General features: G+C 33.4%; 4 protein-coding genes across 5 annotated transcripts; 2 read left to right on the top strand and 2 right to left on the bottom strand.

Moving 5' to 3' along the window:
* Positions 1–537: 537 nt before the first annotated feature.
* fbp (fructose-1,6-bisphosphatase) lies at positions 538–4129 on the top strand. Its single transcript, XM_013314582.1, has 6 exons — positions 538–801; positions 1158–1302; positions 2111–2217; positions 2595–2821; positions 3146–3324; positions 3809–4129. The coding sequence occupies exons 1-6, from the start codon at positions 626–628 to the stop codon at positions 3986–3988; spliced, it is 1014 nt and encodes a 337-aa protein (XP_013170036.1). The 5' UTR covers positions 538–625; the 3' UTR covers positions 3989–4129.
* Positions 4130–5303: 1174 nt separating this feature from the next.
* On the bottom strand, positions 5304–20438 carry Cbp80 (nuclear cap-binding protein subunit 1). The gene is made up of 10 exons (XM_013314497.1): positions 20273–20438; positions 19404–20185; positions 18755–19173; positions 18345–18482; positions 17983–18086; positions 7875–8119; positions 7118–7361; positions 6464–6579; positions 5927–6115; positions 5304–5708 (listed from the first exon to the last, which is right to left on the bottom strand). Exons 1-10 carry the CDS (start codon positions 20310–20312, stop codon positions 5595–5597), a joined length of 2391 nt encoding a protein of 796 aa, XP_013169951.1. The 5' UTR covers positions 20313–20438; the 3' UTR covers positions 5304–5594.
* Positions 20439–20746: 308 nt separating this feature from the next.
* Positions 20747–22824, top strand: Sirt6 (sirtuin 6). Of its 2 annotated transcripts, none has more exons than XM_013314263.1 (6): positions 20747–20910; positions 21026–21153; positions 21257–21499; positions 21652–21825; positions 21980–22103; positions 22404–22824. In XM_013314263.1, exons 1-6 carry the CDS (start codon positions 20878–20880, stop codon positions 22719–22721), a joined length of 1020 nt encoding a protein of 339 aa, XP_013169717.1. In that variant the 5' UTR covers positions 20747–20877; the 3' UTR covers positions 22722–22824. The 2 variants fall into 2 exon arrangements, with proteins under 2 accessions (XP_013169717.1, XP_013169716.1); XM_013314262.1 differs by having other exon boundaries at positions 20747–20930; positions 22404–22822.
* A 340-nt stretch (positions 22825–23164) lies between these two features.
* On the bottom strand, positions 23165–26891 carry Dolk (Dolichol kinase). The gene is made up of 9 exons (XM_013314476.1): positions 26557–26891; positions 26230–26480; positions 25931–26151; positions 25497–25685; positions 24902–25111; positions 24553–24627; positions 24170–24344; positions 23898–23975; positions 23165–23771 (listed from the first exon to the last, which is right to left on the bottom strand). The coding sequence occupies exons 1-9, from the start codon at positions 26670–26672 to the stop codon at positions 23623–23625; spliced, it is 1464 nt and encodes a 487-aa protein (XP_013169930.1). The 5' UTR covers positions 26673–26891; the 3' UTR covers positions 23165–23622.
* Positions 26892–27095: the final 204 nt, after the last annotated feature.

Raw genomic sequence — 27095 nt, forward strand, 5'->3', positions numbered from 1 at the left:
TTATTTTTTTGTCTTAATTTATTTTATCCTTATAATATAACAAGCAATTCATTTTATATATTACGTCAGATACACGCCCATTTTTTTATAGTCGAGAAAACTAGAACTAAAGTTATTTGGTTCGAGTCCTTTAGTTTACGCTTAAATATTGTTTTTAAAACTATCGCCAAACCTGTAATTATATGATTTAAGTTAAAAAGTTAATTTGTAATTTTTTCTCATGACATTCTGTAAAGGTAAAACCCAATCTTAACCGGTGTTCCAATAAGATTTTTTTTAAATATATAATTTATAATCAAGCATATAAAACATTAATTCCCACTCCATACTTATCACTAATTATTATGCATTTCGTCACAAACACACCCATTTTTTTCAATCCGGTTTTGTCAACTAAATAAATATAAAGTATTCAAATTAAATGCCAAGCCTTTAAAAGTCGATTGTAGATAACGATTCAAAATAACAAATGTTACATCACACTGATATAATGAAATAGTCGAATAGATAGCGTCATAACACTTTTACAGTTTCGTAAAACATTTAGCGGTGCTCAGTTCAACGGCGTCAGCTGAGCGCGCGCGCCGCCATCTTTGTTGCACAGAATAAAAATTACAAAATAAAAATGACACAACAAGGACCGGCTTTCGACGTGAATGCTATGACTTTGACCAGATGGGTCTTGGCACAGCAAAGAACAGCTCCTGAAGCCACCGGCGATTTGACTTATCTTCTGAATTCAATACAAACGGCAGTGAAGGCCATACAGTCCGCTGTGAGGAAAGCTGGAATTGCCAAACTGTGAGTACATTAAAATTTGTATTGTTTAGAAGTAGCTATAAAGTTTAATAAAAGTGTATATTAGTATTTAGGTGATAAAAAATATTTGTTTTTAATTATAATGACTATAATTATCATTATAAAATGACTTGCAAATACAAATATTCCCTTTTCCTACTGTAGTGTACTTTCCTATGTTTGTTAATCGGGATGCGCAATTTTTTTAGGATTAATGTCGTACTCGTCTTTTCATAGCCACTAATGCATTGTTTAGTATCTAAGCGTAGGATTAGTTTTGAAATCTACATTAACATCTGGTTAAGTATCCAGTAAACGATTCCGAACGCTTTTTTATTTAAGTGATTTTTTTTATTTAGGCATGGAATCTCAGGCGACACTAATGTCCAAGGCGAGCAAGTGAAGAAACTTGATGTATTATCAAATGACCTGTTTATCAATGTTCTTAAATCATCGTTCACAACATGTCTACTGGTATCAGAAGAAAACTCTTCAGTTATACAGGTCAGTATAGTAAAAAAACTTACTAATATTATAAATGCGAATGTTTATATGGATGGATATTTGCTTGAAGGTATCTCCAGAATTTAGCACACGTATAAAAATGGTCTGGAAAATACATCGGCTACTATTTATGTTTTTTTTTTAAATTTCGAACGGAGTCGAGGGCTATAGCTAGTAATTTATAACTTCTATCAGGTATTGCTGTCACTCACACATATAAAACATTGTTATCTTCTTTTCTTTCAAAGAGAATGAGTAGGATAGCATTACTAAATAACATACGTGTTACAATAGTGGAAAATGACCTTAACTCCTCACCTAACGTTAACAAGACTACGTTATCAAACATTTTTATATGAAAACAATATTGTTTACCAATCGATTGTCTATAAAATAAATGTCCCTTTCAAATAACATATAGTCGATAACATTGAATGGAACATCGTCTGTGAACCCCGACCCGGACATTTTGCTTATCTTGTCTTTATTTGTGTAACTTCTTTGTTATACAAAAACATCTGTTTTCTTAAATAAAATGAAAGGAACGATATGTTTTTATACATGTATTTCGGCGATGGAAACTTACGGCTTTAACTTAGAAATAAAAAAAAATGATCCTATAAGGGTTCCATTTTTTTCCCTTCCGAGGTACGGAACCCTAAAAAGATGCGTGATTAATGAAATTTTGATTCTATTGTGCAAGTTATAATAATAATAGTATAATATAATATATGTTATCTGTGGTAATTAGACCGATTGTAAATTAACGAACACCACAATCTGACGGTGACACGTTTGTATTGTGCAGGTGGAAAGCGAGAAACGCGGCAAATACGTGGTGTGCTTCGACCCTCTTGACGGTTCTTCCAACATAGATTGCCTTGTCTCTGTCGGATCCATCTTCTGTATTTATAAGTAAGTATTTCTCATAATAAAAGGAATAACTAATCTCGCTCAAAATAGTTGTCAACTAAAAAAATACTATTTCTACATATTTATAACACAGCTAGTGTTATAATTTTTTTTTGCTTTGTTCCGCGATATTAAAAAAAACTAGTAATAAATATAGCCTATATATTTTTGTAAATAGAAAAAGTAGATAAGCGAGAAACCTCTAGATGAAAGTCTTTGGCCGGTACTGACGACCTTCATAAGCGAGAAACTCGAGTTACAGAGATACCACTAAAAGCGAGAAAACATCTCATTTCTTTTATATTCTGTAATATTAGTGTAGATATTTTACACTAAGTGACACCTTTAGTTATTTAACTACTGAATAAATATTATTTCAGAAAGACATCCCCAGGCGAGCCTACAGAGTCAGACGCACTCCGTCCTGGGCGCGAGCTGGTGGCGGCTGGGTACGCGCTGTACGGTTCTGCCACCATGATGGTGCTCTCCCTGGGCCGGGGGAAGGGAGTCAATGGCTTCATGTACGACCCCTCCATTGGGGAGTTCATACTTACAGACCCTAACATGAGAATACCCGAAAAGGGGAATATATATTCTATTAATGAAGGTGATGATTGATTTGTTTTTTTTTTTTAATATTGTTTTTGGTTTCCTAATATCATTTACTCTTTTATTTACAAAATGGTTATATAAATTATATAATTTTTTATAGAATCGTATTATTTTAATTACTAACTTCAGCAATCAAATTCTAACCGTGGAATTCTGACATCGAAATATCTGTAAAAAACATATCGTTAACGACGTCTTTCATCTTTGACAAATCAGAGATAAGAATATGTTTTGAACGGAGATTTTGGTCTCGGAAACCTACGGTAAGTTGTCTAAAATAAGTATACATTAGTCGTTTAAAATAATGTAAATGTTGTAGGTTACGCAGCGGAATGGGAGGAAGGTCTGAAGAGTTACATAGAGTCGAAGAAGCGTCCGGCGAGCGGCAAAGCGTACGGCGCGAGATATGTCGGCTCCATGGTGGCTGACGTGCACCGCACCATCAAGTATGGCGGCATCTTCATCTACCCCGCCACCAAGTCCGCGCCCAATGGAAAAGTAACTATTCTAAATCTATTCTTTACTAACTGTCGCCTGCAACTCCGCCTGTGACAAATTTCATCGAGATCCGTTCAGTCGTTCTGCTGATACCTTTTAATAAACATCCATCCATTTATGCATCCAAACATTCGCATGAATAATTTTAGTTATTGACTATTTCTTAATCCATTTCAAATAGTAGTCAAATGCCGGGATTCGAACCCATGACTAGGTGAATATGTTTTCTGTACCTCTTATCCATTAGACTATAGGTTAAGAACCTATAGTCTAATAAAGTCGAACCTGATTAAGCGAGATTTCAAGAGAATGGCATATTTTTCTCATACATAGGTTTCTAGCACGATTTTCTCGCTTATGGAGGTATTCGGGACTAATTAAATCTCGCTTATAGAGGTTTCTCGCTTATCTTCAATCTAAGCGGTTAAATTAACTAAAATAAATATCATGTTTCCTTATAAATAAGAAAGCAATTGGTTTTCAGCTGCGTCTCCTATACGAGTGCAATCCAATGTCGTTCATAGTGACGGAGGCTGGAGGTTTGGCTACAAACGGCCACATCCCCATACTGGAGCTGCAGCCCACAGCCATACACCAGCGCGCACCATGCTACCTCGGCTCTAAACATGATGTACAAGAACTTATGAACCATTTGAAGGCTTAAAATTTACATATAAATATCCATTGTTCGAGGCAATCGTATAATTGTCATTATTACCAGAGACTAGTTTATATGTCTACAAATATTATAGGTGAATTTCTTTGGTGATATATTTTCCTAATAAAGTCTGATATTTTAACAATATTTGATGTTAACATGAAAACACTCTCCTGAGATGAAAAAAGTATTTGAACGGGTTCACCCAGTGAAATACCACAACTGAAGAGACAGGCGTCAAGTTGAAGTAGTTCCATGTATCACTCCGGCTAACTTGTCTTGTTTTCCTTTCTTTTCTTATAAGAAAGAAGAGAAATGAATTTGGTTGAGGAGAGGACATATTGAAAGGGATTGTCCTCTCTGTCCGCCCTCTATACAATTGCAGATCTCTATGGACTATCTTCGATCTGTCAATTCCATTCTGTACTAAAAAAAAACGCAACTTTGTAACAGTCATTATTTAATTTTTATTGTTTATTCGTAACATTTTCTGTGGGTTTATATCTTTAAAATCATCAAACATTATTTTGTTTACTCAAATCCTAAATCTTACCTTATTCTAGTAATGCAAATCTATTATCCTGATATCGACCTTCTTAATATTAGCAAAACCAAAATATTTAAATCTAGAAAAAAATAATATAAATTATAATATTAAAATCAAAGAGACTTATTAAAAAAACTAATATTTTTCATGTTCAAATTCGAAATGCTATACCAAAATGTTACATTTGCAAGAAATAATTTTAAAATTAAGGTAATTTCAAGATAATATTACATTTAAAGTTACTTCAAGTAATTTTGATACACTTCAAGAGTAACAACTAAAAGCATATTTATATCTATTTTCTTTGCATCTACAACTATCAAAGATTCACAATGAAAAAATATAATATGATAGTTTAATTTGGAAATACTAGACAAAATAATTATACTACGGAAACTTCGGACATTAAAAAATAACAGACGAATTGACAACCTCCTTTTTTGAAGTCGGCTAAAAATAGACAAAAGTCACACTCAATCCTAGCAAAAAGTAGCTATTGACTATGAAGAGACGATTTGAGGGATGCGGCAGACGACATACAGCAGCAACTGCCTATGTACATGTGCCGTAACTGCAGACAGCATTTATCTTAGACATGTGATGCCTACTAGGCATAGACACTTAAAAACGTCGCCATGACATATTTACAGTATAAATTTGTATAACTAATTCTACTAATATTATAAATGCGAATGTTTACATGGATGGTTGTTATAAGGTATCTACAGAACAGCTGCATGGATCACGTTTAAATCTGACATATAGAACATAGTCTGGAAGAACACACAGGCTACTAATTAAGTTTCTATAAATTCCGCGCGGACGAAGTCACGGGCGACAGCTAGTACTGACATATAACTGCAACATTTGATAATTTCTTGCTGTTGCCGTTTGCCGTATCCCACAAAATCGCACAAATAATGCCTGTATTCACTTTAATAATAAGCACATTCACAATAATGTCAGTTTGTTTTCACAGTCACTTCACACACAATCTTCGTACCCCACGTACGGCTTGATGTCTGGCTGAGGGTCAGGGGTGGCGTGTGGGGTGGGGGGCGAGCGCTAGGCGGTCAGCGCCACGAACTGGTGGAACACATCCAGGATGTGAGGGTCCAGGTCCTGTGTGAACAGCAGCGTCTCCAGCGTGCTGCTGTATTTCTGCACCTGCTCGTGATGCTGTAACACAATTGGCACACTCTTATTATGTATCACAATACATATTAAATCCTACTAATATTATAAATGCGAATATTTGTAAAGACGTTTGTTAGAAGGTATTTAGCGGTACAAGGTCACTTGCCCCTACATATATCATTGTGTTTTGCGACTCGTGGTTTGTTCAAAGTCGTCGAGATATTTGAATAATGCAGTATAGTAGTGGAGCGAGTACTAACCACGAGGAAGACATGCCTGAGCCTGGCGACAGTGCTGCGGTACCAGTGCGTGTTGGGATCCCTCGCGTCAGTGTCGCACCGCACCAGGTGCTCCGACAGGATCATGATAAAGCGCTGAAACACGATCAGGAACAGCCGCTTCTGATCCGTGTGAGCCAACTCTAATCGCTCCTCCATACGCTCCACAGCCTGACAGACAGATATAGAAACATAGAATTTTGTATATGGAAATATTTATTAAAGTTAGTGTGGGTTTCATTCTCTTAAAAAAAAGACCAATGTTAAGGAGATTTCACCGTAATAAATTTAAAGATTGAATATAATTTGGGTGAATCTCTAATGCGTTTTAAATAAACTAATCGGCCTATATAGTCTATGAATGCTTTTTAAAACTAAAAAATTGTCATGTATTAAAGAAACTCTAATTATCGAGTGTTTCAAACTTTTTGGTTTGATGACAATTTCCTCCCCTGCATCTATTTTTTTTCAACGCAGCCTCTTATGAAATTGTGAGCCGTGAAGATATTTGTATAATACCTCTTCGGTAGGTTTGTCATGATCTTTCTTCTTCTTGGTACCGCTTTCATCTTCTGAGTCGGAGCTGCTAGAGTCAGCACGCGCCAGAGCCTCCCGCGCCTCCTGCAGCTCTCCACCTATAATAATACATTTTTATTAACACTTTCAATGCTACTGACTCGCATTTCGAGTTTATTTTAATGGAAATATTCGTAGCAACATATAACGTGTTAATATTGCAATAGGTAGCGAACACAAAAAATCAATTAATTATCATAATAACATTACAAACTTCGTTCATATCCAAAATTTTATCGCAAAAATACCAGCGCCATCTATTTTTAAAAGTGTTAAACAAATATATTAGTTTATTTTATTTCCAAAAAATACCAATAGATGTCACTATTTACACTCTACAGAAATAAACATCATAAAATAAGTAGTGGAAACAAGGATACCTAAACCTTAGGCTATCGCGGTTGGTTCTACCAGAATACATATAAAATGAATTTAGATGTAGGGAATGACAAAAGCAAAAAATAAACACGAAAGATGCAGTACAAAGAGGATCTTGTGATATTTTTTGACGTTGCAAGAGGGGCGCTAGTGTGCTGTCATAATTAAGTTTATGGCCACCGATTCAGTAGCCTTGTTGGTCTATGATATTTTACTTACTAAGTTTAGAGACGTGTTTATTCATCTTATCTATAGTGAGATGCAATATCTCCCAGAGATAGTTGTGTGTGAAGTGCGGCGCCATGTCCTTGGAGAAGAGCCAGGTGGCGACGGCGCTGCACTCCACCACCTGCGTCTTCAGCATCTTGTCGACCAGCACGCACACCATCTGCGGCTGTCGCTGCCACAGCTCCCACACGTTCTTCAGTACACAGATCTGCGCCTCTTCTGACTCCGCTAATATCTATGCAAGTTAAACAATACTAGTATATATTTGAAATCTAAATATTAATACAAAGTAATTTGTCTATTTTAAAAAAGACACTGTTCTTAATATATATTCCTTTTTTAGTTACTTTAAAATGATGAACTAAGTTCTGCCCCTGTCATACCTAAATATATTTTATAGAAAAATTTAAAGGTTAATCATACATTGTAAAAGTAATTCTGTAAAAAAATTAATGATGAGCAAGAAATTATCTTAAACACCCTAGTAGAGGATTTCAGTGTCCCAATCAGTTTGAACTACATTCAAAATCACTTATAAAGGGTGTTTTCCGTCGGGACTAATGACAATCCCCGTTGGAAAATTCCCATTGAGTCAATAGAGTCCATAGAAAACAAAAACCGCATTGGTCCAATTAATTCTATGAAAAGAATCATCCCGTCGTAACAACTGATTTTCTATACAACCAATATTGTTCTAATAGCTAGGATTTAAAGCTGTTTCTATATGTTTGTTCATTTCATCACTCACCTTGAAGACATAATGAAACTTAGATATAGCGGCGAAGCTGTGGGAGATGCTCTTGCTGCCGAGGTTGAGCAACGTCTGCACGAACACGTCTATCTTGAGAGGGTTGTAGTGCGGGTGGGGGGCGGCATCTCCGTCACGCAGCGGGTTGGGCAACTCGCGCAACACGTTGAGAGCCTCCTCCGGCGTGCACTTGTTACGTACGCAGACAACCAGCCGGTGAGCCGCCTCCGTGCCGGGGAGGGATGCTGGGAATACACATTTAGAGATAATCTTACGAATATTATAAATGCGAATATTTAGATGGATGGTTTGTTTAAAGGTATCTCCGGAATGGCTTAAAGGATCACTATGAAATTTGGCATGGATATAGAACATAGTCTGGAAGAACACATAAGCTATTTATTACGTTTTTTTTATAATTCCTCGCTGACAGAGTCTAGTACATTAAAATTCTAGTAAATTTACTTTTCTAAACGTCATTAGCACCCTATTAAGTCCTTACTATCTTCTACATCATATGCCAAATACTCCTAAATAGCTAAATTTAACACCTTTTAAATTGTACTATAAAACTTACGTCCATCCATATTGTGTTGTACAATTATTATTTCACAATTTTTACAAAATCAAATATGTATATAATATTGATAACCGCTTTGAATAAGTGATGTTTATTATTACAATATTTAGCCGAAATTGGTCATAAGAAAACACGATAAAAATATAGCAACCAAATCGTTTGAATTAATAATGGAAATCTTATTGAGAAATAGTAACCCATAGCTTGATGGATTTGAAACAGTGAATATTTTACTTAAATTTTCTTTATTTATTATCATAAAATCGGACAGTACACCGCAGAGATGTTCTCGCGATATCGACCAATGAACAATACAGGGTGTTGCGTAAAGCTAAGTTCATATCATTATGGTTTTCGTGCGTGGGACAAAGTACGATTCATTAGAGTTATAAAGGCAATTAAAGTTTAAATGATCTTGCGCAAGTTTACGAGTAGAGTACATTTAACACCTTCACTGCTAGCATTAAACGTATCAAACTAGTAGAGAAATATGGTGGCACTGAAAGTGTTAACATAATTAATTAAATATTTAAAATTCTAATAATTAAATTTGATAAGTGTAGTTTTATTACATTGATTATGGAGGTTAGATCAACCGTGACTTTCTGATGATGCCTATAAAACATACAGCTATTTATTTACAGAGAAAATGTAAGAGACGACAATATAGAAGTAGAAACTTTAAGTACTAAGAATCACATGACCTGGTGTGTACGATTGCAGATGCAGTCGCACTTGAGAATGGCTACCGAGGGTGTGTTAATACGTAGAATAGAGTAATAGAATGTGAAATAACTTCTTTCCCCCGAAAAGGCAGAGTATCTTTTAAAGGTACCTTTTTCATATTAGGAGGAGGGCGTGATATGAAAAGGGTACTCAGAATCACATAACATTTCTGATTCGAAGATAAAATATTCTAGAATAAAGAACTTTTGAAACAAGTAAGGAAAGCGAATTCTTAAGTGATGCGTGACAAATCTTAAACACGACAAACAATATCTCATTATAATTTACACGAACTTATGTACCAAGTGTTTAATTACATTTGAATTAATTTCACTTCTATATTCATGTCTTGTTTATAAAAATATTTTTGTTATCGAACAGTCAAAGACTAAACGAGAGTCGAAAGGACCGTGATATTTTTCTCACTTATGTTGGAGGTCATACGTCGGGATAGGCAATGATTATCAACTTCTCGTCCAGGTTCCGACTGTACTTGTATCAAAATATATTATCACAACAGAGATGTGTAATGTCTTAGTTGCCGCGTTCCGTCTTAAAGACCGCGGTAACTTAGCGTTTTTGTTTTAGAGTCAGTAATTAGGGTTTGATTTAATTTTTATATTATGGTGTCTAAAGACAGTTTAAAAAAACTATCGGAGACACATCAGATGAAAAGTATGCATGTTACGGTTGGTGACATATGGAGATAGTGACAAAGGGGGGAGGAACAGAGGGGGCACTCGTGCGCCCTCGCTAGGCCGCATACACTTTCAAGAGTGTATATGAACTTTAAATTAATGCGAATATAAATAATTCATAAGAAAATCAATATATACAGCTGTCTATTGTTTACTAAGACTTATTTTTCATTTAGTGAATATATTAACCAGTCATATCAGAGACATATAAATATGGATAAACATTTGAAAGATTAAATTACTTATTTGTAATTAGTTAAATTATTCAAATTTTCGTGAGACATTATACTAAACTGATATATAAACACGGCTAAACACTCACGTATATTCGTGCGGTAGCGGCACCGACTAATAATACCAGTACCACTCATCCTGAAGAATCCCCGATGGGGTGCCGCCACCGGACGAATATACGTGAGTATTTAGCCGTTTTTATATATCAGTTTTGTAAATAGTTGTCGCCGAATTAAAAAAAAACTTAATTAGTATCCTACGTGTTCTTCCAGGCTATGTTCTACATCTATGCCAATATTCAGCGAGATCCATACAAATAACCGTTCTGAAGATAACTTCAAATATCCATCCATCCATCTAAACATTCACATTTATAATAGTAAGAAGTAAGATTTGAAATATTTTATTTATTTAAATTAAAATAGTTTAAACCTTTAAAACAGTAATACGCTATTAATCCGACACTTAATAATACAAAGATATAAAACAATGGGTCATTTGATTTACGTTAAAAACCCAAGTCTAATGTCTAGGGAAATATAACGTCCGTTTCCACTAGTTATGACACTTCCCGCACTTTACCATGCCAGTATCAGATAATATCTGACATGTTTCGCAACAAACATAATAGTCAGTACAATCGGTGAGACATGGTTGCACAAAGAAATTATTATTACGTACAATCAACTGCGTAAATTACATTTACTAAGCTTCGAAAACTTGTATACCCTTTTCGTTTTAAAAAAATAAGCTGCTAGGAAGAAAACCTGACACTGTGTCGGTGTACTGGCGCAACACTAGCCTTACTAAAATGTCAACGTTTATGTCCCCATATAATCATTCTGACACTTGACTATAACGAAAGCGCGCCATTAGCGTCAAAGTATTCTGACTAATAAGGTCTAAAAATATGAACGAATCTGTTGCTTCCAAATATGAGTACTTATTCTTGACGAATACGTGCATAAGTATTTTGAAACCTTAGGCCTATACAAGTGTAAAGTTATGTAAATGTATAAATATTAATGCAGTTGACTGTACATACTACAAGTTAAATATTAAGATAACTTTAAAACGATTTTACGCCAAGCTAATAATTTGTAAATAAGATTGGAATTTGTGCGAAAATGGTAAAGTTTCATTCCGCACTATATGCAAGGGAAGTTTGTATAGGAGGTTGCCGGACTTCAGTCAGCTTTGGACAACTATTTTCGGACCTAGCAGACGGAGTCCGCAGCTTGGCTAAAGGTTTTATAAAAAAACTAGCGGACCCGACAGACGTTGTCCTGTCTACACGTCTTTAATTTGAATAAATTAATATGAAGAAATTATATTTGATGAAAATTGTGAATCTAAACCATTCCCAGATCCCCTTGAACACACACAAAAAAAATCATCAAAATCGGTCCAGTCGTTTTAGAGAAGTTCAGTGACATACACACTCACAGAAGAATTATATATATATAAAGATTATAAATACTTTTTCTTCTTATATTTCATATTTTTTTTGTTATTTTGTTTTACTAATAGTTGTAATTATTTTGTAAGTAGTTTGATAAGGGACTGGCATGTCCATAAGTAAGCAAATAGAATATTTGTGTAAACCAAGAACGTTTACTAACCGTTACTAGACGATGTTCCCCATTAAAACAAAACTTTTAAAGAAAAATATGCATCTTGCAGGTCAATACTCGTTGTTTTTCCTTGAAATCATAGGTGGTGGTTAGTGGTGGAAGGTGGTTAGTGGTGGTAGTCAGTGATCGGTGTTGACAACAGTCGGCAGTGTTGCACGCGTCACGCATCTTCGACTCGGTGCGAAAATACGTACGCGTCTGCAGAGATGAGATCCGCGCTGTTATGCGTTTTCGTTACGCTATTTGTAAGTAGTTTTTATATTTTTTTATAAACATTTTTAAGGAGAAATTTCTGTTTGTTGTGTGTGTTTCACGCTGAATTTATTTGTGTTTTCTTTTATTTTATCTTGTTAAGTGTTATTCGTAAATTGTTATTTTCAATATTCCCTATGTTTAGTTAAAATTCGTCTGTATAAGTAATTATTAGTAAAAAAATTACTTTTAGGAAAAGATTAGTACGACCTCTCTGTTATGTTTTTTGAATTTATGTAACTAAATTGTATCTTTCGGGCAAAATGTTATTAAATGGATCGTAAATCTCTGGGAGCAAACACAAGTAAATCGTTTTAAAATATTATATTATTGTCAGTTGTAGTTTTTTTATTAAATCAAGTACAGTCAAACGCGATTGTTACATCAAATTAATCAAAAGTTTTATTACTTTAGTTCTATGAAATCTTATAATATTATAAATGGGAATGTTTATATGTATGTTTGTTAGAAAATATCTTCACACCGGCTGCATGGATCTCGCTGAAATTTGGCATAGATGTAGAACATAGCTTGGAAGAACACGTAGGCTACTAGTTAAGATGTTTGTTTTTAAATTTCACGCGGACGGAGTGTCCGGCAACAGCTGGTGTCTCATAAATTTACGTACATAAAAATTAAATACCCGAATTTAGTAGCGTTATGAACTCATGTTTAATTGTGTAGGTTTAATTATATTTGCTATCGGGATTCGAACCTATATCGACAGACATAGATCACTGAGCTAGTGGGACTTTTGACATTTATCATTTCCAAAGCAGTACAGCAGACGACCTCGTTACTTGCTATTGTAGGTCTGTGACTTTCCCAACTATTATAAGCATAATTGTTTTTTTTTACACGATTATCTGTCAATGGGAAGGCGATAGCGTATATCGGTGTTACTATATTGTTATAATGAGGGCATTTTATAGTATAATATTTTTTTTGCAATTGTGGAAAAATAAGCTTTAGGTTCAAAGAGTTTTTCATTGAACATTAATTTTACTGGTACATGGTTCAAGTGATGAAAAATAGAACAAAAAAACTGTTTAATATTAAATAAACTAGATGATGGTAATTTCAAAATTAAATATTTATCAAATACTAGTTGTCGTCCGCGAATTAAAAAAAAACTTTATTAGTAGCTTATGTGTTCTTCCAGACTATGTTCCTTTGTGCCGTTCCGGGGAAATCTTCTAACAAACATGCATCCAAACTTTTGCATTTAGTAAGATTTTATATTATAACTTAAGGTTTTAAGATAAATTAAAATGACCATCGACAATGGAGTGCAAATTTTGTAAGTTACTTATTCCTACGTAAGTTTTATCAAATTGGTAGATCGTATTCTTTTAATACATCCAACCATTAAACATCTAAGATAAAATCTGAACCTTGAATTGTATCTATCGAACGTAATATAAGAGTAACATCATGCCGTATGCGTTTCTAGGTCTTGATTTTAACGCAACAGATTATGATAAGAAATTACAACCAATCGCACTTCTCGAAATTTGAAGATGTCAATTATTACGATAATAAATTGTTAATATCGATATTTTGTCTATGGACAGCTAAAGCTGGTAATTTTGTAACTTTTTGGACATCTCACTAATCCTACTAATATTATAAATGCGAATGTTTCGATGGATGGATAAATGTTTGAAGGTATCGATAGGTATAGGCACACATGTAGAACAATGCCAGTCAGAATATTACGTGTGTTTTTATGAACAAAAGTTTTTTTCTAGTCTTAAAAACGAGTGAAAAAAGCCTAAGTTTTTTTTGCACTAACCATATAACCGCGTCGAATTGCCATTACAATGATTTGTCGCTTAGTGGAAAATGTATTTAATTGTGGACAGAGACATTTTTAAACAAATGCTAGAATGATAAGTGACCAGTGGTGTGGAACAGTTTGCAGCGGGGATGCATACTGCACGCAACTGCACATAGGCACGCCATACCCACTTTCCCGATAATACGATTTTACTTTCAAACGCACATTCAAATATTTACTTGATTTTTTTTGTATACTAATTTAGTCAATCACGACAACAACCGCCTAAATTAATCGCTTGTGTTAAATAATAATTAACATAATATGCTTTTGTTTTTTTTGGACTTAGTAAAAGATGCATATTCTGTTTTGCCAACCTGCGTTGCCAGGCGTCCGGAGAAACCGTACATAGGTAGGTGATCGCGTATCTGGTCAAAATAAACGTTGTCCGGATTGTCCAGCTTTTGTTACGCTTTTTATATTTCGTAAACGATAGTGGCCTCAATAATGTAGAATGTCCGGCCAAACTGGCTGGTCTGTCCGGCTATTAAGTTTAGCGAACTCTAATCGCAACCATTACGCTAACTTAAGGAATACTAATTAAAATAAAGAGGCCGTCCTCATTAATACTATCAACATTTTATTTCAGGTCGAAGGAGATATAGTGGCGGGAGATGACTTCAGACCAACACCTATCCCACTGGACGAATGGCGGCCGGGGGAGAGACGGGGAAGAGCGGGGACGTTACACGAGACAATCAAAACTGCTTCCCCACCAACTACAGTCGTTATCCCAGCGCATTACTGGGAAGATGCGTTACGTCATAGTGTCTATTTAACCCTAGTCAGAGATAAAATTGACCAATTAATCGCTAAAGGTGACACAGCTTTTGACTCTAAAGAAAACATTCACGACTCAAAAAATATTGACGATCAAGATCTTTGGGAAAAAATCAAAACAGCACCATTTGACAGACTCAAAGAAGACGAAAGTACAACATATGGAGATGTAACGATACTAGCGAGAGGAAGATTATTAGAAGAAACAAAAGGGTACCGTTTTACTGAAGACGACAAGTCGCATGAAAAGTGCGACAACGATAAATGTATGGACGGTGTCAAAGCATTCTGGTCGGTGAAGCGAGTTAGACAAAGAGATCAAGAAATGTCACCAGGAAAATACCACTATGAGTTAACATTCTCTGTCATGTCACAAATACCAAAAAAACAAAGCAAACCGTATGAACGACCAATCAGAACATTCACAGTCCAAGAAAGCACAAATGACAGAGTGACAGATCAACCTATACCATATCACAGAACTGAAACAGCACCACCGCAAATATCACGACCGGAAAGAGCAATATGGTTCCACAAAAACATTGCCCAAACACCTCGTTACCATAAACGACAGCAACAAAGTGAATTGGACAGATTATTTTCATCGCTATTCGACGATGACGATGATGACGACGACGAGAACTACGAACAACAGAGAAGATACAAGCAAAATCAATACCATCCCACATATTCGCCGTATTCTAAAGTTGGTTATGTTGGAAGCGCAAGCTCGGAGCATAACACTCATTTAAAATCATTGCCTTATCCTTATAAACCACACGTTATCAAACATCAGAGTCATCCTCCCACCGATCCTTTCCATCAACATTATATAGAACATGACAGTGGTTTAAATTACCCACATTTATCACAGGCAGATTACAAACTACCAGGGTATAATAACGTTGATAGCACGACCCGTCCGGCTGTTTTACCTACTCCTTTACCACCGTTGGCTTCATCAAAAGAGTCTTATATGAAAAAGAGCACAACGACGAAATACGAAATGTCAGATGTCACAAACCCACCAACGAATCATAAACAATATAACAAAGGTAAAGCACCAGTTAAAGTAAATTACTTTCCGGAACGTTTAAGACCACCAATATATAACGCACCGCCTGGTGTTTTTGTCACGATGGACAAAAAACCCTTTAAACCGATGCCCCCATTAAAATTGCCAGCCACAAAGCCACTGAGGTCTCACAGACCCATTGATTTTCGACCGAGTCCACAAGTTCTCGATGTTCAGTTTTCTGAACCCGATCCCTTGTTCGATTCAGCATTTAGACCAATTACTGTAAATTATGCCGACACTACAAATTCAACAGAGCAAACACTTGTTTCGGAAGAAAACAAATACAGCGAAAACATATTAAATACACCAAATGTAAGCACGAAGAAACCATCGAAGAAACAAAATAATTTAAGATCTCAAGCAATTACAACAAATAGTCCAGATATTATAACAGCTCATAGTACTGAACAAGACGATGTTATGGAGTGGGCTGACATGTTGGGTATATTTGCCAAAACTACACCCATGGATACACATAAAGAGAAAAATAAAACAATAACGACTACAACACCCTTGCCAACATCTACTGCTACCATTAAATTAGAAACAAAAGAAACAACGACTCAAACTCCTACATCATCAACAACAATGGCGTCTACGACTCTGAAGCCGAAGAAACGTACCCGACCACCGCCCAAGTTCAACAAAACGGAAAAAATTAAAAAGCACAAACGAATCACCACAACATCAACATCGACCACAACATCCACAATTAGTCCAATAACAACAAAACATATTAAAGAAAAGAAGCGAGTTAAACCAGCTTCAGATATAAAACAAGCCAGTACCATTATCAGTAGTACTATGAAAACACCATGGAAACCTTCGACAAAAGCAACTACTCCATCAATCACAATTAGTACATCGACAACAGAAAACCCATCTTCCACTACAACCACTAAAACAACTAGTGAACCTAGTACTGAAACCACAACAACTGCAAAATCAAAGAATGTAAACAGATTTCGACAATCGACATTACTGATAAAAGGAACATCATTAAAACACGACAGATGGAGTGCTACAAGTGCGACGCCTGAAAAAATTCGCAGCGTTTCTTCAAATTATAATCACAGAAGAAAAGGTTCAAATTTTCAAGGATATCTTTCATCCACTCCTAAATATGTAGACGAAGAGAGAAATCGCCACGATCATATTGACGGTACAAGTACTATCAGACCAATTACAGAAGAGACTACAACGAAAAAACCTGAGATCACATCTACTGTACCTGTACAACCTGTTGAAGAAATTGAAGAAGAAATTTCAATGAACGGTGAAGAAATATCACAAATTAAAGAAGAAGAAAATGAGGAGACATCTGAAGACTCAAATGATCAGAGTGAGTATATATTCCAATCATCTGAACCAGCTAATGATGAAAGTAATGAAATAATAGACACGGAAGCAACTTTTACAACTGAAAAGATAGTAACCACATCACAAACTAAACCTAAAACCAAAAAATGTAAGAAAAAGCATCAAAACTCAACTACAACCGAAGCTGCTTCAACAACAACGACAATAACACCTACTACCACTAGTACAACTACTACAACTGCTAGTTCCCTAGAAGATCTACTAAACGATTTTTCTTTTGAAGATATTGACTCGGAACATAATGAAAGAAATGTTCAACATGATACAGACAAAGAAGCAAGTCAATCACATGAACATTATTTTAAAATGAATGATGATTTAAAAGAACTACTTGACACTATCAACAAAGACAGTAAGTACGAAGGATTAACTGACGACGACGAATATGATGAAGAGAATGACGACGAAGATGATGATAATGATGATGATGACGATGACAATGATGAAAGAGAGACAATATTTGAAGAGGAAGATATTAGTTATCATTCATCTAATGATTCACCGCGACATTCAACTGATGAATATGATGAGAAAAGGCCATTGACTTTGCTAGAATTGATGGCTATGGAATAGACTGATTCTTAATAAATATACTGCCTCACTAAGGGATGCTTAAACAATTAAGTGCGGCAATTAGTGTTAAAAATACTCAATAATTCAGCTTTAATACTGCTGTAACTTAAACTGTTATACAATTTATAATATACTCAAATAAGATTATTTTAAAAAATTTAGTAACAAATATGCTGAAGAGATAAAGCATTTAAAAATCTTAATTTCATTGACTCTGTTACTATCTAATCTTCAATATATATGTTCAGGTTGTAAATATAATGTATACCTAAGTTTAGTTTAGATTAAGTTAAATAAAGTTATTTATTACTTAAGATATCTTATTTATCTTACCTGCTCCTTCCATTGAGTATTTGTAGATTGGTTCGGGTTTCAAAGGCACTAATGGTGCTAATGTTTCCGGAGTCATGTCTTTCACCCTTTGATGATATGATAACCTAAAAAACACGCAAAGGATGTCATATGCTTCTAATTAAATAAATTTATAAATTTAATTTAGATTAACAGATAAATACAACTAATTAAAAAAAAATGTAATAAAGGTTTTAACAAAGCTCTCTCGGTAAATTTTAAAACACTTTTTTAAGGCAGAAAGGAAATATTTATTTCCATATAGAAAAAAAAATTGATATCTCGAAAATGATTTTATATTGTGAATGTTTTAAAGTGACTATTATTAATCTAGAATAACAAACCTGAGACATTTTCCGAGAACTTCTCTTATAAACCTAGGCTTAGGATGTTCTGGATCCAATTGGATGCAACCTTCCCAATCCTCCCACGACCAGCGGTACTGGAAGTTACTCAAGTGGTATGCAAACCAGTTCACAAATCTGAAAAATAGACATGAAAAGAAATAAATCAACCACCTCAAATTGAACTCCATGGTCTCTGTCTACCTTACTGGCATGAGTTATGTTATATATGTATAATAGTAAAACTGTACTTATATAAGTGAGATCTAAGTGTAAACTTTAAAGCAATAAGATATATTATTGCATGCTAAATTAAATTAGAAGATAATTGGGACAATTACAAAAATAAAGTATTCTCTATTGATAATTTCTTATTTTAAAAAATAAAAATAAATTGCACATATACAAACCTGTCAAAACAAGCAATATTCATTGTGTCAATTCTCATGAACAAGATCTCTGTAGCCTGAGCTAGTACTTGAGGCATAGTGGATGGTTGCAGTTTACAGAGTTCAATAAGAATCGAACCATAACAAATCTCCAAGTATCTTGGCACTGGCAGGTTAAATAACTCCGCAAACATAACCTCTACAATACAATATTCTAAGGGAATCTTCGCTTTGTATGGGAAACATAGTAGTTGAGCTGCACATTCCTTTCGTTCTAAATGGTATGCTTCTATAATGTTATGTAGATGCTCTTCAATAAGAAATCTCTCTATGGAATGTGCTCCAGGTAATACTGGACCATCTGGGCAATCGGTATAATCAAACATTCTAAATATGACTCTAGGCATGGGGTATGTATCACCCTCATTATGTGGTGGAGGCTGGAAAAAATAAGGATTAAAACTATAGATATGTACAAAACACTCAATATATTACCATTATCACTTGAATGATAGTAGCATTTAATACTTTCTCACAAATATAACATATTAATTAACTACTTATTGGAAGAAAGTCAGTTGATTATAAAAAAAATATATTATTTGAGGAAAATTTGTTTTATATTTTATTGCAAAATATTTTGGGTACAGTATAACATTATTTTACATACCTGTATACTAGGAAGAGTATGTTGCAATGCTTCACAAAGTATGGAATCAAATGCAAGATAAGGTCTGGGAATATGTTTCTCTGACCAATTATCCTGTCTCAACTTTTTTATTTGGGCCCAGAGACAATCTAAATATTCTTCTTGCAAGTGTGGTGAGTCAGCTGACCATACTTTTAATGCTGGCCAATGTTTCTTACTTCTTTTGTTTAGAAACACTTCTATTGTCACTAATAAATGATCTAATTGAGATTCTTTCTTCTCATACAATTCTCTACCAACCCAAGGTAAAGTGGACAAAACAGCAAAGACAAACCAATCTCGCCTGACCTGAGGGACACCATCTTCATTAGCAGAATCAACTAATGTTTCTAGCAAAGTTAGTAAGGATGATGCGGCCAGTACATGACAATTTACTAAATCAGAAATAAATCGTAGACAGTATCTTGCAGCGTTCCACTTGCCAGTCTTCAAATTTTCTTTGAATGTCTTCACAATGTAATCCACGAATTCACCACCAAAGTTATAATTTTTAGCATTTAGTAAACCAACCAATGTCGCATATATTGTACATTTTTCGGGCATACGTATAGCGCAATCTGTTAAAATACGCAGAATCTTTACGCGGAAAGTGCTCAAGTCGGCTTCTAAAACACTTGCTAAACCTTCAAGATTACTTTCTAAACTTGAACTACTTTTCTCACCAACTCTGAGAATTAAAGACTCTAATCTATCTTCAATTTCTTGGTTCTCCGACACACGACGCCTTTTCCGATGTAGACGATCTGTGAAATTAATATTTTGTGTTGTAACGATACATTTTACAGTAACATTTTGTTTACACATAACCTATTTTTTTTTTGTAATATTACCATATCCATCTTCTTCTTCATGTCCACGTCTTCTATTCATAGTTTGAGATAAGTTAAAGAAGGAACAAATATAAAATAATCCTTAAATTATCCTTATTTTCAATCACTAAAATCGAGTAATATACGTCGACAAAGAAGCAAAACCAATAAAACGAAAATATCGTTTCACAGACTATACTATTTCATGACATTGACATTGTCATAGATGTAGAATTAAAATTGCTTAAAATTATCAGGATAAATCGTGTATAAATCAAATTTAATATACCTGAACATTAAGGATTCATCAAACTGCTCATAATACAGAAAAATACACCTCAAATTATTTCGAAAGACTTGGGGGAAAAGTCGAAAATAATATTGACCAACATTTTTACAATAAGCAAGATGCCAAGATACTAATGTCCTCTATTATTATGTCAACCGGCTGATTTGTGTTTATCTATGGTCGTTAAAAGCTTCAAAATAAAAACAGCAAAAACTTTCATTTTATTCCGATTATTTATAAAATGTTAGATTATAAGTAATAACTAAGTATAAATTTACTTTAGAATTCGCGTCATAATAAACAAGCGAATGAAAAGTTGTAAAAATGTCGTGTAATTATGCAGAGGGATTGTCTCCCTACGAACATAAAGGTGTTCTCGGTATTCCTGAAGTAATTAGACTAAATTTATATAGCTTATATGATAGTCTTGCTTACTTTTGCTTTAATCATAACGCAACATAACTGTAATTAATTGTTTCATTCAGAAATTTGAAGCTATCGAAAAGTTAAATGAGAAATGTGAACTATTAGCTCGACTGATTTCGGAGAGTAAACACATTGTTGTACATACAGGAGCAGGAATCAGCACCTCAGCAGGAATACCCGATTTTAGGTAATTATGAAGATAATTCTAATTGCGGAATAAACCTAATTTTTATATTTATTTATATGTTTTTTATTCACTGTGTGAATTTCATGATTTTAATCTTTTCTAGGGGGCCTAATGGTGTTTGGACACTAGAAAAAGAAGGAAAACGTCCATCCACTAATATATCATTTACAGATGCAAAACCAACAAAGACACATATGATATTAAAGAAATTAATAGATTGTAACAAAATACAATACATTGTAAGTCAAAATATTGATGGACTCCACCTTAAATCGGGATTGTCACGAAAATATTTATCAGAATTACATGGTAACATGTTTATTGATGAATGCAGTTTATGTAAAAGGTAACAATTATTTACAAAATTGTTAATTCATTGCTACAAATATTTTTTATATATTATTCAAAAACTACTAAAACAGCAGCTATTCTTAGCTATTCAACACCAAAAAGGTAGCAATGTTTTTTTTTTTAAATTATACAATATTTATTTTCCAGGCAGTTCATCCGTAGCAGTCCTGTAGAGACAGTTGGCAAGAAGTGCAGTGGAGTGCCATGTGCATCAGGACATAATGGTGGCAGACCATGCAGAGGTCGCTTGTATGATGGTGTGTTGGACTGGGAACATAGTTTGCCTGAAAATGATTTGCTAATGGCTGAATGGCACTCAAGGTATGTGTTTACACTTACAGGTTAGAGTCTTAATAGAGAAATCTTTATTGTGAGTTTAAAAAATCTTTACACTCCTAAGTAAATGTGATTATAGTGTAAGACATACATTGGTACCAACTGGGTTTTGTTGTACTCATAGTAATTAATTTTCCAGTATTGCAGATTTAAGTATTTGTCTCGGCACCACATTGCAAATCATTCCAAGTGGCAATTTACCTTTGGAGACTGTGAAGTATGGCGGAAAATTAGTTATATGCAACCTGCAACCCACAAAACATGTAAGTAACTACTATGAAAAATTATGGAGATATGATAAATAAGACATAACAAAAATTTGTTTCATTAGAATTTAGCTAATTTAGGAACAAGCAAATGTTTGAGTGAGTTACCAGAAAACTTGAAAACGGCTAAGCTGATCTATTTAATCTGGGATAGGAATAGACACAGTCTGGAAAAGCATAACTGTTTTTTTTAATTCTGCGCCGACGTAGTCGCGGGCGACAGCCAGTGTGATATTTAATTCATAACATTTAACTATTGATTATGAATCAAATTGTTTTTATTACTTTTTTTTTCAGGATAATAAAGCAGATCTCATAATAAATTATTATGTAGACGATATATTAGAGAAAGTTATGAATATATTAAATTTAGATATACCACAGTATAATGAAGATACAGATCTGACAAAATTAGCTTCTACAAGTATTGTTGAATGGACTATTAATAAAAAAGATGTACTTGTATTGGAAAAAGTGTTCAAAGCAAAGTGTAAAGGTGTTAAAAAGAAGAAAATATTAATAAAAAATAAAAGAAATAGTACAGAAATTAATAATGGTATAGAAAATGGTAATTGTAAAGTAATTAAGTTGGAAATTAAGGATGAATGTGTATGAGTTAAGTATGGTTAACTTTAATATTTAAGTAAGTGATTACTCTATCATGTGATTTTTTTTAGATGAACAATTGTAAGTAAGCTATGGAAATTAATTTACTAGATAATAAAATACTCCTTCTAAATATTTTTTTTTATTTAAATATCAAAAACATGAATTTGGATATAATAAAAATAAATGTACAGTGGCCGCCATTGATGCTATTATACTAACGAATATGATAACCGCCAATGTACGCGACTGTACATTTTTATGTCTATAAAAAAATATTTTTTTCAATTCAAAAATATCACTATCCCTTCTAATCTTTATCACAAACAACAGAAAAATTATAAAGTTAATTTATAAAATCCATATAATAACATAAATTAGGTCTATGACTAAAAATATCAATTATTTTAACACTAATTTTCTATATAAAATATATCACAATATCTTTGTTTGTTGTTTGAGACTGTTTTTTTTTGGTATTCATAATCTTTTTTTTTTTATTTCGATCGTCTTTACATCGATACATCACTTGCATAACAATAGAAAACTTTATATATCCATTGAAATCCCAATAGTCAGTTTTTGTGGATCGGAAAGTGTTCAAAGTGTCTAATATTCACCAATGATACACTTGTATGAAAAATATAGTCATCTGTTGATCAAATGTTTTACTATAAGTACAGTTGAAACTAGATACTGACAGTCCAAGGAACCATAAAATTTGTCTTGCTTATAGAGATTGCCCTCTAACAGAGTTTCTCGCTTATGAAGGTCGTTTGTTGGGACCAGACGATGAATCACCACCAGAGGTTTCTCAATTATTCTGGTTCGACTGTACTATTGTGGAATTTCCTAATAAGTCTAAGTTGTAAATCAAGGAAATGACGTATCGAAATTTAAAGAATAAAAATCATGAGAGAAAGCTAGTAGCTTGGAATGCTAATATTGTAACAAGAGGTAGAACTAAATTGTCAACTTGATCTGTCTTTGCTTCTACTAGCGCTGACGTAGTCGCCGCGAATACACTGCGGGTTAGTGCGTTTGGAACGTCTAAAAAATCTGAAAAAAAAAAATTATTTACATCTGTCGAAAAAGCTAGAGCTTAGTTGGAATAGTACCAAAAATATAAGTAAATTTTAAAAAAATATAATTATTTAAAAAAAAGAAAGTCATGTTGAGGCTTACCGAAAAACTGCAGTAAATAGACAACAGCAACTTGTGATAAGATATTAAACGCTGTCCCTTCTAAAGTCCGGTTATTATCTAGAGAATTTACAGACTTGAAATAGATAATTGTTTACAGAATAGGTATATTTATATTTCAAATATAGATTCTAAGCCACAGATAAAAAAAAACATTAAAGCGATAAATAAAACCTTTTTAAAGCTTTATTGGTTTGTCGAACCCCAATACCATAGAACCTATTTGTGGATTGGTTTAAATATGACAAACGAACCTGACCAACGATTCCTTCCAAAGGTAGCTCCGGCACAACTTGCTGCCGTATCTCCTATACCAACCGCTAGCACACCAGCCAGTAGGTCCAGACTGACGGGCTCCGGAGCCAGGACTATAGGACACGCTAGACCCACGAACAAATACAGCGGAGTCATAGCAAATGTGCCGCTGTCCTGGTAAAGTTATGGTATTTTCAAATTTATTACAAAACACACTATGATTATTGGGATTACTTCTGGCTGCTATAATTCGCATTAACACAAATAAAAAAATATAGTTACTGTAATTTTTTTTTATAAACATAATATTTGTATTTTGTACAAATGTTGAAACACATTGTTAATACACATAAAAAATTTATGTACACAAAAAAAGGCTTACCTTGTCATCACAATAAACAACAAAAGCTGATTGAAGTGTGGGTGAGATTGTTTCAATTTCTGCTATTCTTAGAGCCTGGAAAAAATGTTGAAATTTAAAAATTATAATTACAAAATGTTGGAACAATAGCAAATACTTCATACTTATGACTAATATTATATATACGAAAGTTTAGCTGGTTGTATATTTGTTAGGTTTCACCAACGGAACAATGGATCTCCTTGAAATTTGGCATAATTTTAAAATATAGTCTGGAAGAAGTCGGGCAATAGTTCTGTTACTGAATACTGTGAGATACTATGATCAAACTCTAATTTACATTTAAAAAAAATATATCATTATAATTTACCTCGACAAACACTAATAAAGAAAAACCAACTCCAGATGCCAAGGTCATCAATGGTATATCAGTTAATAATCCACTCAGGAACACAATAGAGGCCAATATATGAAATGTCTTCCTTGTAACCGTGCTTGCCTTTGATACGGTTCTTGTTTGAATTAATATCAGAAGTATTGATATCAATAATAATGACAACCAAAACATAAACAATTTAAACTGAAATAAATTACAAAGCTATACTAATAATAATATTATAATGAGGAAATATTTGATTGTTTGTTTGTATTGAATAAACTCAATAACTACTCAAATAATTTGTAAGATTCGTTCACTGGGGTTCACTTCATCTTGACAAATATGGACCATGTATTAGTTAACTATTTGACCAGGTTTCTGTTAAGTCCTGGAAAATTCCTTTAGGGACTAAGGTCTCTCTCTATTACTGTAGGGTGAGCACTGACGGGAATTTAATGATTCAAGTTACACATTACCCCACCATACAAAAAAAGACATTCTTTAGACTTTGAAATAAATACTTTCTTTATCCAACAAATATTTAACTCCTGTGTAGTTTATTAGTCAAAGTTATATAAATACTTACCCTTATGTTATCCATGAAAATATATTCAAATATATCAAACAAGCAATTTGATCCCAATATGATATGCCATTTTATAAGTAAAACTATACCACCCGCTGTTACAATGGATACTAAAGAGGTGGCAGTTCTATGTTCAGCATTTAACATGAATATTGATGTTATTATCAATATTGTTGTTACTAATACTGTCTGAAATGTGAAATCATTTTATTAATACTGGCCAGTTTGAAATGTATTACTGAAACATGATTTAAACTCCTTGGTTATAGTTACTTATACAGGCTGGAAAATATATTTTTTTGAAAAAAAATATAGATTTTAAATTTGGAAAATCCTCATATTTAATTAGGTTTTTTTTATATATGCCTGTGTACTACTGTGTAGTACTTATAAGTTACACTACCTAAAGAAAAAAATATTTTTAAAATACTTACAAATACAATAGTATTTATAAATGAAAATTCTTCATTAACACCATTTAACAGACTTTGTATATATTGAATTGATGTTGCGGACACAAACAGTGGTATACTTTGAACAACCACTATTGCCTCTCCCACAGTAAATGTTTTGGGAAAATTTATCAGAACAAATTTTAATAAATAACTAAATGATGACACACATGATATTGTTATGACTAGAGATATCATTAAATCTGCAAGTAAAAGATAATATATACAGACTCAATGTCACAGACAAGTTTAATTTAATTTTTTACAGACAAAACACATACCTTGCTTTGTAAATATATAAACAAGTATAGTTGATATTAAACTACATGCCACACAACCTCCATAATCTCCCTCCATCATTATGTTACCAGATAGTGATAGGAAGAGAATAAAAAGACTACAGTGAAAAAATAATCCCACTGATATGAATGCTACTGTTTGATATAATACACTTGTATCATACAAAATAGTATAATTTAGTAAAATTAAAGGTAAAAGAATATAACACCATAGACCATTACTTTTTGAAGATCTGAAAAAGAAACAGAACTGATTAAAAATAATTTTAAAAAGGAAAAGTTATTAATAAAATATTTCTCGTATCTTACCTTGTTACAATACCCATTGCCCTCAGATTATTAGATATATTTTTGTCAAGTGATTTAACATAATGTTCACATAGTTTACAGTAATATCCATTAACTAATTTTCGTATTTCATCCATTATAATATCGTTTTAAAATAAACAAATAACGTTCAATTTGAAATAAAAAGGCTTTTCAAGTAAAAAATAATACTGGAATAATTTATTAGTGATATATTATTATATTGTGATAAAATGACACAAATACAGTAGTTCAAAGTTCAAAATTAAGGAAAAACAAATACATTATCAAAATATCAATTAACCGGCATTGCTCCGTGGATGAAATGACGCTGTCAACTGTCACTGTCAACCTGTCAACTATCAACAACGTCTTTTGTCATAATAACTTGATGAAAATAACGCAGTTATAGCAGCAGTTAAATCTATATAGCAGTTCGTTAAGTTATATTAAACTGTTCCACCAAAATTCAAAGCCGGCTTCCGACATTTATCTTTCGTTCTAAAACATATGAAAATGGTTAAATTTATAAAAAACAAATA

Source organism: Papilio xuthus, unplaced genomic scaffold, assembly GCF_000836235.2.
Source record: "Papilio xuthus unplaced genomic scaffold, Pxut_1.1 DF827461.1, whole genome shotgun sequence".
Lineage (NCBI taxonomy): Eukaryota > Metazoa > Arthropoda > Insecta > Lepidoptera > Papilionidae > Papilio > Papilio xuthus.

Excerpts from the sequence above, each read along its gene's own strand:
- Dolk (XM_013314476.1), bottom strand. The coding sequence starts at position 26,672 with ATGGATGAAATACGAAAATTAGTTAATGGATATTACTGTAAACTATGT. Across the intron at positions 26,152-26,229 it reads TTATATATTTACAAAGCAAG|ATTTAATGATATCTCTAGTC; the intron begins GTATGTGTTTTG and ends TTTTACTTGCAG. Across the intron at positions 24,345-24,552 it reads TTGTTTATTGTGATGACAAG|GACAGCGGCACATTTGCTAT; the intron begins GTAAGCCTTTTT and ends TAACTTTACCAG.
- fbp (XM_013314582.1), top strand. The coding sequence starts at position 626 with ATGACACAACAAGGACCGGCTTTCGACGTGAATGCTATGACTTTGACC. Across the intron at positions 1,303-2,110 it reads AAAACTCTTCAGTTATACAG|GTGGAAAGCGAGAAACGCGG; the intron begins GTCAGTATAGTA and ends TGTATTGTGCAG. Across the intron at positions 2,218-2,594 it reads TCCATCTTCTGTATTTATAA|AAAGACATCCCCAGGCGAGC; the intron begins GTAAGTATTTCT and ends ATATTATTTCAG.
- Sirt6 (XM_013314262.1), top strand. The coding sequence starts at position 20,865 with ATGTCGTGTAATTATGCAGAGGGATTGTCTCCCTACGAACATAAAGGT. Across the intron at positions 21,500-21,651 it reads GAATGCAGTTTATGTAAAAG|GCAGTTCATCCGTAGCAGTC; the intron begins GTAACAATTATT and ends TTTATTTTCCAG. Across the intron at positions 22,104-22,403 it reads ACCTGCAACCCACAAAACAT|GATAATAAAGCAGATCTCAT; the intron begins GTAAGTAACTAC and ends TTTTTTTTTCAG.
- Cbp80 (XM_013314497.1), bottom strand. The coding sequence starts at position 20,312 with ATGAATAGAAGACGTGGACATGAAGAAGAAGATGGATATG. Across the intron at positions 8,120-17,982 it reads ATACTCAATGGAAGGAGCAG|CATCCCTCCCCGGCACGGAG; the intron begins GTAAGATAAATA and ends GTGTATTCCCAG. Across the intron at positions 6,116-6,463 it reads ATGACAAACCTACCGAAGAG|GCTGTGGAGCGTATGGAGGA; the intron begins GTATTATACAAA and ends TCTGTCTGTCAG.